General features: G+C 38.6%; 1 protein-coding gene across 6 annotated transcripts in view; it reads right to left on the bottom strand.

Annotated features, from left to right (window-relative positions):
• Positions 1–17,211, bottom strand: part of JADE3 (jade family PHD finger 3) — a 142,063-nt gene that overhangs the window by 15,977 nt on the left and 108,875 nt on the right. For all 6 annotated transcript variants that reach the window (XM_036016744.1, XM_028522336.2, XM_028522337.2 and 3 more), the window contains 4 exons: positions 16,883–17,073; positions 13,664–13,875; positions 8,466–8,633; positions 2,045–2,161 (listed from right to left, as the gene is read on the bottom strand). In XM_036016744.1, the coding sequence (XP_035872637.1) occupies positions 2,045–2,161; positions 8,466–8,633; positions 13,664–13,875; positions 16,883–17,073 (688 nt within the window). The remainder of the gene's footprint in view (positions 1–2,044; positions 2,162–8,465; positions 8,634–13,663; positions 13,876–16,882; positions 17,074–17,211) is intronic.

Here is a 17,211-nt window from a genome sequence, read left to right as displayed (position 1 = left end):
ATCTAAAGTGCCCAGAACAGTGAGTGTCTGGTATACAATTAGGCGATCAAATATTTGTTGAATAAATTTAATTCCTTATAATAAAAATTTTAAGAATCTTAATTTGGTAAGATCTTTAATAAATGCAGAATTTAAACTCTAAGTATAATAAAAATAAGAACCATTACCCTGAGAATGAAAAACCTACTCCAGAATGTTTCATCCATCCATTAATCTAATATTTATTGTCTGTTTGCCATGTCATGGGTGTGGGGGATCTAAGGATGAAATAGTCTGAGCTTACAGTCTACTAGGAAAGATAAAACTCACAGATAAATAACTTTAAGAAGGTAGAATGCAGTAATGTGGGGCTGTAATGCAAACTCAGGTCTGCTAAGGTCAAAGCCATGCTGCCAGTTACTAAATTGTTGTAAAAAAAACCAAAACAAAACAATCCTTTAAAGCAGCAAAAATAACGGGAAAATGCAGATATTGCAATAAGAAAAATAAGTGAATCAATGAATATAAATTCAATGTGCTATTACAAAATGACTAAATAATCATGAAAACATAGAGAATATTTCTTAGTGTGAAGAATGCATATTATAAACTAATCTATGATAGAATACATTTATTCAATAACACTAATTGAGTACTGACAATGGGCAGGCACTCTTCATTATGCTAGGGGAAATTCACAGAAGAATGATGACCAACCTTGGCCCTCAAGAGGCTAATATATGGAGAGCAACCAGGAGAGAACTTAGAAAAATATAAACAGGCAATATGTTAAGGTAGCAAACCCTGTGGGAATAGTTTTCCTTTATAATCACTAAAGTGCTGTAGTTAAAAATAAATGAAATCAGTAGGAGGAAGTTAAAAAAAGCAAGATGAAATATCTAATTGTGTCAGATGTAAAAATGAATTTTAAAAATTAAAAGGCCCTTTGGGGTCCAGACTGTGGTTGTTAAATACCATTTCCCAGTAAAAGAACCAGCATTACTTGCAGGAGTGGCTGATCACAGATGTGGAGCAAGAAATCTATAAGATGAGCCACATAGCAAGGAACCTCATGAAACACCTAGAGCACAGGTGGCAAACATAAGGCCTGTGGACCAAATCCCGCCCTCCTTCTTGTTTTATCTGGCCTGGCACCTTGTTTCTACCCAGCGGCAGCGATGAGCTCCTTGCCCATGGTTAAGGAGTAGTTACATTTATACAGTCCTGAAATTACATTCGGCCCTTTGAAGGCAACCACAGGGCTGATAGGGTCCCCGGTGAAAATGAGTTTGACACCCCTAACCTAGAGCCACTACCTGTAAGTTATGATATCATATGGCTCCTTTTCTGCGAAAGAAGGTCAACAGGCAAATCTAACTCCAATCAGCCTGTGGCTTCTATGCAGGAGGTCTGCAGAGTGGAAGGGTCAATCCTTCTGCTTCTGCTGGAGATAACTGGCCTCTCCCAGTCCCATCTATCTACCCCCCCCAAATGCTGCTATTATGTGCACCAACTACTACTTTTACTTTAAGCAGCTGAATTCCTATGTCCTAGATGTCTCAGAAAACTTTACCGGTACTAACTACCATATGCAATAAGTGTGCCTATGAGAAAAGCTTTCAAATCTACCCACCAGAAATTATCCATTCAGAGGCATAGTTCCCTACCAAAATGAGCTGCACTTCATCCAGCAACAGGGGAGTGGAGTCTATCCATAGTCAATGGGTGAGCTAAACAAGAACACAGGTCTGGTTGTTTTAGAATAATGGCTTGTTCTCACCCAGTATGGTGTCATTTAGCTTCAGAACTCAATTCATCAAATCTGACAGCAAAGGATGGAAATTAGCTACCCCTATGGAAACCAAAAATAATAAGCTGAAGAGTTCAGATACAACATTCCATTCCCACAAAAAAGTTTCCAGAAATGGTCTGTATAATGGCAGAGCCCTGGGTGTAAGTGGGAGACTTCCTGAGTAACCTTTCAGTTAACAGGATGCTCTCCCTGGGAGGTCAAGTCCAGCCAATTTGGAGTTAGCCCACTCTACGACTTCTCATGGCAACTTACCTGAATGCAAGCCCCTGTCTTCACTTTGCACAGGTAGCAGACTAAGGCCCACCGACTGGGCGGGATGTGAGAGATCTTTGTGATTGGCTCCATCCTCTCAGGACAACCAATGCTGACCTACAAATAAAATACCACCATAAAGCAGAGGCACCAAGGCATTCCTGAAGTACCTTTCATAAACCATAAATGAAGTTACACGAAGCTCAGAACATCAACACAATGAGGTGAGCCATGTCTCTTAAGGTTACTATGGAACCAAGAATAACTAAAACTCATCTCTAGCTATTGCTCAGATCCTCAATCATTTCGAGTAATGTAAATGATTCATATACAGGATGAAAGGGTAGGGGTTAAGACTAAACATGATTACCTTAATGAATCAAGGATATCTGTACTTTACTTAAGAAACAAAGAAAGCTATTAAGGAAGGGAATTAAAATTCATATAACCTAGCACTTATCATGTTAGAGATGGTGCCATATGCCTGTTTTGTTTGTTTAATTAACTAAGAATAAAAAACAAAGGCAGCGACAAACCTTTAAGTTTGGTTTACAAAGAAGCATGGTATTGTTGCAAAATAGCAGCAATTTGTATAATAAAGAGATTGCAGCACATAAATAGAAAGGATAAGGATAATAAAGTCTTTAAAAACACATATCTATCATCATCTTACTTTACTCTCTCAGTCAAAGTAGCTTCAAAGTGGAATTGGTCTTTGGGGGAGTGCTGAAAGGAAAAGGATGTTTTTAAAAAGATGAAAAATTTTTTCCATATGAAAATAAGAGGTGAGGTATAAAACTCTGGTAAAAAGTGTTTTCTCTTTCCTCCTCTTTTTTTTTTCAAAAGTTCAAATATGTAATAGTACCTAAGAGAGACACAACTTTAAAAAGTGAAAGACTATTAAACCAGTACAAGTTCTGACCACATCAAGAAACAGTAGAAAGATCAAAGATCTTGAATAACCCAAAAGGTACTGGAAATCAGGTACCAGTAACCAAAGAGAATGTCAACAGGTGAGAAGGCGTCTTTTACTTTTAAAGAACTCTTCCTGACTTTTATATACCAAGAGTGCCAGCTCCACTAGCTGGGGGATTTGCTGCTGGAAAATAGTCACTCTCAGACAGGAACCCGAGAGTTCATTTCATATGTCTATAAACTGGATATTCTTAGTAAGGAAAAAAAAACCACTAATCAAATATTTTTGAAAATAACTTTATTCTGTAAGAATACTACAGTATGTACCTACAACTTTCAGTTTAACTCTGTGAGCTCAATTTTTGGGTAACCTCCCCCTGGAACTACATTAATAAGAATAAAGCCAGGGGGACTTCTGGCCCAGATGGAGGTGTAGGTAGATACACTCCACTTCCTAGCACAACCAAAAGAAGGATAACAATTTAAACCAAAAAACAAAGAGAACAGCCAAAAAATCGAACTGTATAGAAGTCTGACAACCAAGGAGTTAAAGAAGAAACATTCATCCAGACTGGTAGGAGGGGCGGAGAGGATCTGTAGTGAGGCAGTGGCTGGGGGACTGGGAAGTCCCACATTTGTGTGCAGATAAGCTGGGAGGAACAACTCCAGAGCAAGACAGATGGCATAACCCAGGGTTCCTTCCAGCAAGGGCAAAATAAAGCCTCACAACCTGCTGTAAAAACCTGTGGGAGTTGCAGCAGCAGGAGAAACTGTTCATCTCATGGAAGAGTCTATTGAAGGGACCCACAGGGTCCTAGAATGTACACAAGCCCACCTACCTGGGAATCAGCACCAAGGAAGCACCTAGAAGGGTGCAATTACTTATGGCAAGTGGGGGAAGTGACTGAAAGCAGAGCAAGAACTGAGCAAATGGCACTGTTCCCTCTCTGAGCCCACCCCTACATATAGCCACAATGCAGTAAAGTGGGTTGCCCCACCCTGGCAAATACCTAAGGCTCCGCCCCTTATAATGTAACAGTTCCTCTGAGACACAGAAACATGGCCCAAATGAAAGAACATATTAAAGCTCCAGAAAACAAAACAAAACAAAACTAAGTGATGAGATAGACAACCTATCAGATGTAGAGTTCAAAACACTGGTAATCAGGATGCTCACAGAAATGATGGAGTATGGCCACAAAATAAAGGAAGAAGTAAAGGCCATACAAAGTGAAATAAAGACAAACATACAGGGAACCAACAGTGAAGGGAAGGAAGCTGGGACTCAAATCAATGATTTAGAACAAAAGGAAGAAATAAACATTCAACCAGAACATAACTCAAAAAAAAAATGAGGAAAGGCTTAGGAACCTCTGGGGCAACTTTAAACATTCCAACATCCAAATCACAGGGGTACCTGAAGGAGAAGAGCAAGAAACTGAAGACTTACTTGAAAAAAAAATGAAAGAAAACTTCCCCAATCTGGTGAAGGAAATAGACATATAAGTCCAGGAAGCTCAGACAATCCAAAGAAGATGGATCCAAAAAGGAACACACCAAGACACATCATAATGAAATTGCCAAAGACTAAAGATAGGGAGAGAATCTTAAAAGCAGCAAGAGAAAAGGAGATAGTTACCTACAAAGGAGTTCCCATCAGACTGCAGCTGATTTCTCAAAAGAAACCTTGCAGGCAAGAAGGGGCTGGAAAGAAATATTCAAAGTCATGAAAAGCAAGGACCTACATCCAAGATGACTCTATCCAGCAAAGCTATCATTTAGAATGGAAGGGCAGGGGACTTCCGGCCAACATGGAAGCATAGGTGGACATGCTATGCCTCCTTGCACAACCAAAATTAAGGACAACAAAAATTTAGAAACAAAGAAACAGCCAGGACAGAAAATTGAACTGTACAAAAGTCCCAACAACCATTCATCCAGACCGGTAAGGGGGAGGAGTCGGCAGCCCGAAAAGAGGGGTCGCAGCAGGAAAAAGTGGTGGCTGGCAGACCAGGGTGTGCAGGGCACGGGTGGTAGCTAGCAGACCCTGATGGCAGACCCCGGGCACGGGGAGGCAATGAGAAGACCCAGTGAGGTGCGCAAGGCAGCTGGCTGTCTGCAGTCACACATTCACAAGCAGATAAACTGGGTGAAAACAGGTAGTGAGACAGACCATGCAACCCAGGGCCCCAGCACCAGGAAATAAAGCCTAAAAGCACTGATTGAAAACACTTGTGGAGGTTGAGGTGCCGGGACAGACTCCCAGCCTCACAGGAGAGTTTGTTGGAGAGACCCACGGGGTCCTAGAATGTACACAAGCCCACCAAACCAGCACCAGAGGGGACCAATTTGCTTGTGGGAAGCAGCAGAGGGGGGCTGAAATCTGACAGAGAGAGGAGCAAGCGCCATTGTTCCCTCTCTGACCCCGCCCCCACATATAACGTCACAACGCAGTGACTGGGTTGCCCTGCCCTGGTGAACATCTAAGGCTCTGCCCCTCAGACATAACAGGGACAACCAGACCCTCCCTCCCAAAAAAAGGGCTCAAATGGAAGAACAAATCAAAGCTCCAGAGTCAATACTTTTAAGCGACCAAGAGATAGCCAACCTATCAGATGCAGTTCAAAGCACTGGTGATCAGGATGCTCACAGAATTGGTTGAATTTGGTCACACATTAGATGAAAAAACAAAGGCTATGCTAAGTGAAATGAAGGAAAATGCACAGGGAACCAATAGTGATGGAAAGGAAACTGGGACTCAAATCAATGGAGTGGACCAGAAGGGAGAAAGAAACATCCAACCAGAAAAGAATGAAGAAACAAGAATTCAAAAAAAAAATGAGGAGAGGCTTAGGAACCTCCAGGACATCTTTAAATGTTCCAACATCCAAGTTATAGGGGTACCAGAAGGAGAAGAGGAAGAGCAACAAGTGGAAAAGTTATCTGAACAAATAATAATAAAGCAGGACTTCCCCAATCTGGCAAAGGAAATAGACTTCCACGAAGTCCAGGAAGTCCAGAGAGTCCCAAAGAAGTTTGAATCAAGAAAGCACACACAAGGGCACATCATAATTACATTACCCAAGATTAAAATGAAGGATAGAATTCCAGAAGCAGGAAGAGATAAGGGGACAGTCACCTACAAAGGAGTTCCCATCAGACTGTCAGCTGATTTCTCAAAAGAGACCTTACAAGCAAGAAGGGGCTGGAAAGAAATATTCAAAGTCATGAAAGGCAAGGACCTACATCCAAGATTGCTGTATCCAGCAAAGCTTTCATTTAGAATGGAAGGGCAGATAAAGCACTTCTCAGATAAGTTCAAGTTAAAGGAGTTCATCATCACCAAGCCCTTATTATATGAAATGTTAAAGGGACTTACTTAAGAAAAAGAAGATAAAGAATATGAACAGTAAAAAGACAGCAAACTCACAGTTATTACCAACCACACCTAAAAAAAAACCCCCAAAAGCAAACTAAGCAAACAAATAGAACAGGAACAGACCCACAGAAATGGAGATCACATGGAGGGATAGCAACATGGAGGGGAGTGGGAGGAGGAGAGAGGGGGAAAAGGTATACAGAATAAGTAGCATAGATGGTAGGGAGAAATTAGACAGGGGAAGGGCAAGAATAGTATGGGCAACGTAGAAGCTAAAGAACATATGACACATGGACATGAACTAAAGGGAAGGAATGTGGGTGGGAGGGGTGTACGGGGGAGGGGAGTGAAGGGAGGAAATGGGACAACTGTAATAGCATAATCAATAAAATATATCAAAAAAAGAAAAAAAAAAGAATGGAAGGGCAGATAAAGTACTTCCCAGACAAGGTGAAGTTGAAGGAGTTCATCATCACTAAGCCCTTACTATATGAAATGTTAAAGGGACTTACCTAAGAAAAAGATGATGACTGTTTTAATGAAATAAAACTTTCTGTTTCTGTAAGAAAAGTTTAATTGAGTGGGAAAACATATAATAGTTGTATATAGCTATGACTAGAAAAACCTGTTATTTGGACCATGGGATCACAACAAAGACATAATTTTTCATTAAAAAAAGAAAAAGATGATCAAAACTACAAACATTAAAATGACAACAAACAACTATCAGCAACTGAATCTAAAATAAATAAATAAATAAAAAACAAACTAAGCAAACTACTAGAATAAGAACAGAATCACAGAAATGGAGATCACATGGATAGTTACAGCAGGGAGGGGGAGAATGGGGGAAACGTACAGGGAATAAGAAGCATAAATGGTAGGTACAAAATAGAAAGGGGAAGGTTAAGAACAGGAAATGGAGAAGCCAAAGAACTTATATGTACAACCCATGGACATGAAGTAAGGTGGGGAAGCCTGGAGGGAATAGGGGTTCTGGGTGGAGGGGGATAAAGGGAAGGGAAAAAATGGAATGACTATAATGGCATGATCAATAAAATATACTTAAAAAAGAATAAAGCCAGGGAAGTTTTCAAGGAGAATGAATCATTGATATAGTATCATTAGCTCCCCCATGAACTGAATTCTGCAGTCTATCTTGTCCTACAGTTAAACTGCCTGACAAATTTGTTGGCTTGTATAAGGGTTTGAAAAAGAGGATGTGAGTAGGATGTTCAAACAGGTTAAAAAAAGAGCACCCATAAGTTATGTCTAGAAGCCCCTTTTAATTGACTTTGTGTGCATGTAACCCATCAGGAAATATCAGAAACTGAAAAACAAGATTAAATAAAGAGGCATGGAGTTTGAATAAAGACCTTAAACAGATGTTGAGTCCAAGCTCTGAAAAAAAAATTCAAAAATCAAATGGTACCCATCACCATTGTGAGAGCTCTTGCTCACTTTATTTGTGGTAGCTTAAAACTGGAAACAACACAAATGTCCATCAAAGGAGAATAGATAAAAAAAATCATGGTATAACCATATAATGGAATAGTACTCAGTAATAGGAAGGAATGAATGTTGATACATACTACAACACAGAGTATTAGCCAGACAGAAAAAACAGCATAGAGTATGATTCTATTTATATGAAGTTTGAAAACAGACAAAATTAATATAGTAATAGAAATCACTTTTGGGTAATAGGGAGCCAGAGAGGGCCTGGAAAGTGGGTATGAGGGATCCTTCTGGGGTGTTCCATATCTTTGTCTCGGTTATGGTTACAGATGCACACATGTAAAAATTCATAAAACCCTACACTTAAGGTCTGGTATTTTAAGGTAAGTTTTACCTTAAAAAATCTGTTGTTCATACCCTTGCCTTTTGTGCCTCTCTCCTCATACATATTTATCCAATACAACTGATAGTACCACCTATAAATTAATTATCATGGGCTTACATGCTCACCCGCATCCAAGGATATGAGGTAGCTCAAGTGGAAGCATTATCACCTTGGAAGCACAGGCAGGCACGAAACATCTCCATGAAGCCTGAGTCAGTCTGAATGTTGTGGAAAACAGATGCACTCTGGAGCAAATGACATCACAGGCCTAGATGAGTTCTTACCTCTGGAATCCACAGGGCACAGCTGACATGAGCCCATTTAGTCCCTGCCTTGGTGGACTTCATGGCTCCACCTTTCTTTGGACATAACACACATTGCGGATGAATGCCTACAACACAGGAGCGACACAGCCAGCTGCCTTCTGGGACCTTGAGGATGCCATAGCAGGCCTGGAGACAGGAGGAGAGGGGAGAATGGTTTAGCATCTTCTTACCAGGGTCTATGTCTGCTCTCCAATACAATCAAAAGTGCCCTCCATTTTTAGGAAAAAGAGGCAAATAAATTCAAATAAGCTCATATCCAGAATTTAGTAATTTTTAAACTCTCAGGGAAAAAAAGCAACTTCTAGCATGTGTTCTAAGATCAGCATGTCTTGTGAATGAGAACTGACTTTAAGGACAATAGAATAAGGCTAGATGGCAATATATGCAAAAGCTAGCCCAACTGTTATCTGAGTTTGGGAATTTCATGGCTTTTTTTTTGCCTCCATTTTCTAAAGTTTTGTTAATGACTATTATAATTAGTTTTTCATATACTTATTGAACAACTACATGTCAAGCAATGCTGTGATCAAGAAAAAAGTATTAAAAATAAATAGAATGAAACTTCTGAGGAGCAAATGAGCTGATGTTTAAAGAACATAACAGTGACTAGTGCATAAACACTCAGCAAATTGTTGCAATTACTTGCTTGGGTTGAAGAAAAAGAATCCTGAATTGAATATAATATTAGACTAATCACAATACTCCATAATGAGTTCTGGAAGCTGCTTTAAATCCTTTATGGAATGAAGTTGGACTAATAAATAGATGAATTACTGGGGAGAGGAGGGAGATTAGTTTGGAAATTCTAGATTTCCCTTTCACTACTTCTAATTTTGCCCATAGTTCCCCACTAACTGCTCTACTCTCACCATTAGAGACCAGACCTGAGGGTCACCTGGCTTCCCATGTTGTCTGGCACACCCACCACTACTGAATGATTCACCACGGCAGCTTCAAAATCTGCCTGACCCAGAAGGTTCACCCACAGGTCAGATTCAAGTTACAACAGTTACCATCATGTCACCCCCCCACCAAATTGGCCCCTTTTACAAACTCTCTCTTATCCATATCATCACCATGCTTCCTAGCTTCCAGATCCAAATTCCTAGACTCATATTATCCACTTTCCTTCATCTACTGTCCCTGGGTCTTGCTAGGCCTCGCTACAGAGTGAACTCTGGATTCTGACCTTCCTTTCTATCCCCATCACAATTGCTCCATCCAAGTCCTCATCACACCATGCCTAGGTTGATTTATTTCTCAATTCTCTTCCTCCCTCTTCACACCTTAAATCCTTCCTGTATTTATCTGCCATATTCTTACAAAAATAATGCTTTCATACCATTGCACAGCAACAACCCCTCTAGAGATTCCTTCTGTTCTTACCACTATCCCCATTTAAACCAGAGTTGGCAAACTACTCGAGGCCTATTTTGTAAGGCCACCAAGCTGAGAACAGTTTTCATATTTTTAAAGAAATGTTAAAAAATATGTAACAGGGACTGCATGTGGCCCTCAAAGTCTAAAATATTTACTATCTGCCCCTTCAAAGAAAACATTTGTTGGCCCTTGATCTAAAGCCTGCTGCTATTCACTTCACTTCTCAGGGTCACTGTAACTCCTAGTGTCTGCTCCACTTCTTATCCCTGCCCTCTACTCAGCATAGTTTTCCTCACCAGGTACAGAGTCTGCATCATGTAGTCTTGTCTACTTTAGCTGTTATGTTTCATATCCTCAATGATATTTTAAGGTCACTGGAGGTAGGTCCTTTATCATCACTTTATCTGGAATGTTCTCTATGCAAAGCTTAATTTAGCTCAAGAACTGAAGTTGGACTCCAACCAGGCTACTCTCACCACAGCAGGGCATTGTTTTATAGGGTTCTTAACTTTCAAAGCTATTTCCCCCCTCTGAGGTCCAGAAAGATTGTTAGGAAATAAAAGCAAGTTCCCTTCCTTATGCAGAGCCTCTTACAGACCAGCAGAAGAAAAACCAATGGCTGGTTCTAGGAATACCCTTTATTTCCTGGGGTAGAAAATCACTTACTAAGTCTTGTATCAACTTACTCATGGTCATAAGATCACAGAAGCTTTTATTTAATAGCAGTGGTTCTCAACTTTTTCTAGACCACAAATGATGAAGGCTGTGGACTCTCCTGAGAAAATTGCATGCTTGCATGAGCATATGTTTTGCATATAATTTCAGGGTCATAAACTCGGTGCCAAACATTATATACATGATAGGTATAAAAACGATGAACATATACTTTCAGTCAAATTGATTTAGGTATCGGTTTGAGTGTTGAATACCTGGAGTAAGAATCAGACAATGGAACATGTAAAAGGACTCGGAATGATTTAAATTTTCATATTTTTTAATGAAAAAGTTTTAAGTTCACTGTTAAAATCTGAAGTCTATTGATGTAAACTTATCTTCCACAGTACTGACCATAAGTATGTTATAGGTATAGGAGAACAAACATATGATATAATATGGTGGCAGTAAAGAAGAAAAATTATGATTATTATATATAAATATCAACATGTTCTTGATTCTGTTAAGGAGTCAAGTAAATCTTCCAAATCATTTTAAGTCACTTTTCAATCAACAGAGGGCGCTCTAACATAAGTAGCTCTTGAGAGCTCAAGTGAGTATCTTCACTTTGGAAGAATCCTTTTTATATGAAACTTTACATGGCACAGCATCCAGCATTAATACATACCAGCTTACATTCTGTAACGCCTGGTGAGGTGTTACTTTCACCTTTTTCTGTGTGATGAAAGGGCATCATTTATAGTCATTACTGGATATGTTTTCAAAACAATAAAATACCCTTGAGAATTATTATGCCACATTTCATTTTGTTAGTCAAAGAACCTGAAAATAATTCCTTAATGTTTTGTCCCAACTGTGAAGCACAAATATAAAAACTATATACAGATGACTTTTACATTATTCCCTTCAAGCACACTATAGATCCACAATCATTTATCTGAAAACCCTAGGGTGAGAAAATCAGGAAATTCAGGATTGTTCATATCTTAGGAAAGTAATATAGTACATACATGGTATATAACCTAACTCCCCAACAGGACCAGGGGCAGTACCATATAATCAAATACTGTAACATTTCTTTTAAAAAATATGACTACACAAAATGGGATAAAGACTATAAATAGCCTCATATGGGGTGACTTCTACTATTGCCACCAAATCTGTTTTGGTGCCAAACTTAAACAAAAATTTGCAGTTTTTCAGAGCTTTAAAATTTTGGTATCACAGAGAAGGTACTGTGGACTGGTATGGTAACATACTTAAGTTCATACGTTTATGGTAAAGATTTTCTATCTTAGGGTGTAATATAAATAATAGTAACTGGTAAAGTGAAGATAAATTTTCGAAATTCAGTCTTTAAAAACACAAGTAAAATGAAGAAAAAGACACAATTGGCCACAGAATAATTTTGAGTACCTTCTAACACAGAAGGTTAGGTTAGGTGACCCAGGTAATTAAAATAGACTCTTCAGCCCTGACTTCTATTGCCTGTTATATAATCATTTCAGTCACTTTGTAGCCAGAATCATCTAAAACACAAATCCTATCCTTCAGGGTTGACAGGACAAAACTGAAGTTGTTTAGTTTGTGAGAGAAGGCCCTTCACACGTGTCCCTTGTATCCCTATCTACCCTCACTCTCCATGCCTTTCCTGATCCATCCACCACACTACACAGTTCTGAACTGCTCACAGCTGCCTCAAACATGCTTTGCCCACTCTCACTAACTCATCTGAAGACATCTCTTCTCTGCCTGAACATGTGCTGCTGTTTTATCTGGCATTTCCTTTTGGCCATTAAGATTCAGCTTGGATGCCACCATTTTGAAGTGCTGACACCCATCCTTCCCACACACTTCCACAGCAGCACAGACTTCTACGTACAAAAACTGTTGGCATACTATACTAAATAGGCAGTTTCTTTATAGTCCCTACACCAGACTCTGGTCTCCCTGGAGGCAAAGACCACGTCCACCTCTTCATCACTCATTGTGTCTTCAGTATGCAGCACAGTCCTGGTACATGGATGGTGCTGCATACCTATTTGCTAGATAAATTAATGAATCACACAAGTTCAGAAGAGTGAAAAATCGCTTAGGGTAAGGGAGTTCAAGAACAGATTTGAACTAGATCTTGGAAGATATATGGATTTTTTTGACAGCTGAAAGTGGGAGAAGGCACTTTAAATTGTGAGGCAGGGTGGCCAAAACATGGAGACAGCACAGTGACAAGAATATGGTGCTCCCTTGAGTCACCTTATTTCACTGCAGCACAGGACTTATGGGTGAAGAAAAGGAAAAACTGAATAGAATGCTGATATCATCATCATTAATTAAAAAGGCAGTGTGGTAGAAAGAATGACAAATAATTGGGTATAAGAGCTTGGGTAAAGTCACTTCCTCCTTCTGGTATTATCTGTGAATTTGAGGAGTGGGACAGACTTCACAGTTCTAAGATCCTATGATCTTTAAAAGTGGGGTGGACCTAGCTTCCTGGGAGTGCCATATTTGGGAGATGGGGGAGGACTCTGGGTGCTAGGATAAAAAGTGTGGATTTCCAGCTATAGGAAGTGTAAACTCACCAAGGTTACTGACCATGGGTGTAACCTGGTGATATAGTATGGACTTGAGGCAGAGGAGAGACTCCCAAGCAGGCAGCAAGAAGACTCCCCAGGGAATTGTAAAGTATCTAACAAGACGATTTCAATGATCTGGGGATGAAGTGACAATAAAGACCTGGGTTTAGCCCCCTTGGGTAAATTTTGTAAGTCACCTTGGTGATCGTTAAGTATTGTTTCTTTTTTTTTTTAATTAAAAAAAAAAATTTAAAGGATTTTATTTATTTATTTTTAGAGAGGGGAGGGAGAAAAGAGAGAAACATCAATGTGTGGTTGCTGGGGGTCATGACCTGCAATCCAGGCATGTACCCTGACTGGGAATCGAACCGTAAGTATTGTTTCTAAAGGAATACTGAAGAACAGCCAGGCCAAATCTTTATTTTCCCCCTTAAATGCAAGGAGCTACCCTACTATAGGTGCTGGAAATCATCATTGAGCTTCAGCAAGGCTGAATGTGGGGAGGTGACAGTCTCCACTCTCACTAACCTGATGCACACAGATGTTACACTTATCACAGAATACCATATCATTCCCTTCTTCACTGTCTGGAGACCGACACACATCACAGATCACATCTTCATCATACTCTATGCCTAGCCCTTCCTCTGTCTCAATCGCATGGTTCATATTTTCATGGCATTGGCGTTCCAGGACTTCTACTGTCTTTTCCATAAGATTCTCATCAACTGGCTCACAACCTGCACAGAAATACAAACAATCAATCAACTCGTCAGTCAGCTGTCATTCCCAAATTACCTACTGTGAGCCCAGTGCAGGGGTGAAGAGATTTCAAAGAATCAGTTACTAGAGTTATTCTAATATTTATGTAGCAACACAAGTTAGTGTTTCACACATGAAGTAAAAATATATTTCACCATATTTCTTGTAAGATATATTACTGACCCTTTAAGTTTTCTGTCTAAATCCTAGCTAGTCACCTCCTAAATCTCTCTGTGTTTTCTCTTATTTCCACTGAGGGAGGACTTTTAGTGAAGTTTGTAATTTTGAACACTTCAACTTACAGTATAATAAAATAATTAGAATAACATTTAACTATGTGGATACAAATAATAATACAGTCCTAGCAAATTAGTCCCAATGAGCACATCTAATGGTTATACAAGGACATTTTCATACAAAAAGGTATCAAGTCATAAAAGAAAATACTAGGTAATATATATGTAATTATACATACGAAATATTTTGCTTTACAAACTTGACTTTTAAAAAAATCCAATAGTATTTTTCAGTGTCAAACTCCAACATGAAATAAACTTATCAGCTTTTACATAGGTCTAACTGCAAATTCTGAAGTTACTTTTTTTGCCTCTTGATTCCTTTTCCTTTTGTACTTTTAATTTTTCTTAGTCTTCCATATTTAATAACCCAACATAAAGATTCATATGGTAGATACTGATAAAAATGAAATATTTTTCTGCTTGAAAGGATCATATACATATATATTTTTTCAAACAGCTTGTAAATTCAGAAGTAATTCTCAAAATAATCCAAAACAAATTTACCCAAGTAATATAAAATTCCACATAAACTACCTTTTTAATGTTATAGCTATTTATAAATAATAAAAAAAAAACTACCCAGGCAGTATGTTTCATTTTTCCACTTAACAAACTACACATTTTTTTTCTGGAATGAAGGAATATTAGTGTCTGATTATAAAAGCAGTTGAATTCAAATTCCAGCTTGACCTCATATTGGTCATGTAAACTTTGACAAGTTATTTATCCTCTTTAGGGCTTAGTTTTCTTATCTGTAAAATAGGATAATACCAAACTCACTGATGTCTTGTGAGGCTGAGATGAGGTAATATTTACACATTGCTTAGTGCCTGGTATGTAGCAAGTGCTCAATTTTTAAAGTTCCTTAATCCGAGTAAAAAAATGTGTTTAATTTACTGTTGTTTTTAAAAGTTTATTTTAAGCTCTTAGAAACCTCACTACAGTATCATTCATCCTAAAGGAATGCTTGAGATAAGGCAATCCTCTTTTAAAACTCATCCATGCCTAAATGCAGTGTGGTATCCTGGATGGAATCCTGGAACAGAAAAAGACCATTAGTAAAAAAAACAAGAACAAACAAAACTCTGATGGAATCCCAACAAAGCCTGGAATTTTGTTAATAGTAATGTACCTGGTGTTGGTTTCTTAGCTTTGACAAATGTACCATGGTAAAGTAAGATGTTAATGTTAGGGGAAACTGAAACTGTGTGAAGGGTATATGGTTACTGTATTAAATGTGCAACTTTTCTGTAAATCTGAAACTATTTCTAAATAAAAAAAAGTTTATTTAAAAAGCTCATCCAAAGGGAATTAGCTGCAAAATACCAAAGGGACCTAGTTATAAGATGATGTCATGTCGAAGGCAGCAATGTAATGGCTGTAATGTATATGGATGTTATATGGTTCACAAACACCACATGTTGAGCCATCAATCTACTTGATTATGCCCCCACACTGATTTCCCCTCTTTGCCAGTCTTTTATTCTCCTATCTTTGTGGTTACCACCCTAAATTTACCCCCCCTTCCTCTTAGATGGCAGAGCAAGAGGAGACATAAAACAAAAAGTTTCAAGAAGCAAGGAGTAAGTATTGGTTACTGGCAGAATAAGTACTACCATTATGCCAAACCGAATTTAATACAATTTTAATTTTTTGTTCACATGCATTTAGATACCAACCTTAGAAATAAGAAAGAAAGAAAGAAAGAAAGAAAGAAAGAAAGAGAGAGAGAAAGAGAGAAAGAAAGAGGGAGGGAGGGAGGGAGGAGGGGAGAAAAGTACAACACTGGTTCTTGTTATACTAACAATGAACAAATTTGATTCAAACAAAAATGAAATCAAATGTATCCTTCACTGTATCTCATATTAAAAACCACCCACTGTTCCATAGGACCACTTGGACCTAAACACTGCTCAGATTGAATACAGGTCAAAAAGAGTTTTATATAAATATTATAAAGTGAGTTTCCTTTCAGCCTAGGATTTTATGGTATTGTACAGCACACATTCTCTTTAAAAATTGTTTCCATGCTTACTCAAAAGTTGTTTGCTTGCTTTTGCTTCATTTTATTTTATTTTTGAGAATTGCATGATAACTCTGGAATTCAATGGAGCTAGCTAATAACTGCTTTTGGAATTTTTTGCTCTAGCATGCCATTCTTATTCTGAGCAGCAAAATTATAAGTTCTGTATAAGGTGTCCTGGTCACACCAACCTGTCAGTTGTAGTGCTGTCTAATACTAAAGTTGACCTTCTCTCCATTAGAATGAGATGGTAGAGGTGCCACTACCCTTGGCTCTGTTCACTAATGAAAGCCAACAGTGCTTTTAGGGCTGAGTGAGGAACCAGTTTCAGAATTCTTCTCAACCAGAAATCCAATCAGCCATAATCACTCACATTCAGAATTGGGAAACAGCCTTGTGAAACCTACAGGCCATCCCTGATCTGTGCTATTCACCATGAACAAGGGAAGAAAAAGTTCAATTTAAATGTTACTGCTCTATTTCAATATATTTATACATTTCAATATATGCCTTATTAAAATAAAATCAAAGAAAAAATAAACAAAAAGATCAGAAAAGAAAGGAAGCCACAAGATGAAAGCAAGTTCAATGGTTGGATGACTTAAAAGAAAAAAAATCACATGTCAAGTCAAGGAACAACTTACTTGTGAGAAAACAACTTACCCATTTCTGCAAGGTCTTCATTGAGTTCCTGGAGCCAGAAGATGTCCATGTCATCTAGGTCATAGCGGCACACAGATGCCGCCTGCTCCTTAATGTTGACATAGCCAGGCTCTGTGGTCTCTGGGACAGAGGACTGGATATACTTCCGGGGCCGGGCAAATAGAACTTCCTTTACCTTCTCAGCTACAATCCTAGAAAAGCAAAAGAAAAACACTAAATAACAATTAACAGATGACATATTATAGGTATTGACTGAATGGGCCCAATGATACTCAGGCCATACAATGGAGTTGAATGCTCTTTCTACCTTGTGGAAATCTCATGCTCTG

Source organism: Phyllostomus discolor, chromosome X (assembly GCF_004126475.2).
Source record: "Phyllostomus discolor isolate MPI-MPIP mPhyDis1 chromosome X, mPhyDis1.pri.v3, whole genome shotgun sequence".
Classification (NCBI taxonomy): Eukaryota; Metazoa; Chordata; class Mammalia; order Chiroptera; family Phyllostomidae; genus Phyllostomus; species Phyllostomus discolor.
Note: the sequence above shows the minus strand (reverse complement) of the source record. Positions and strands in the feature narration are given on the sequence as shown.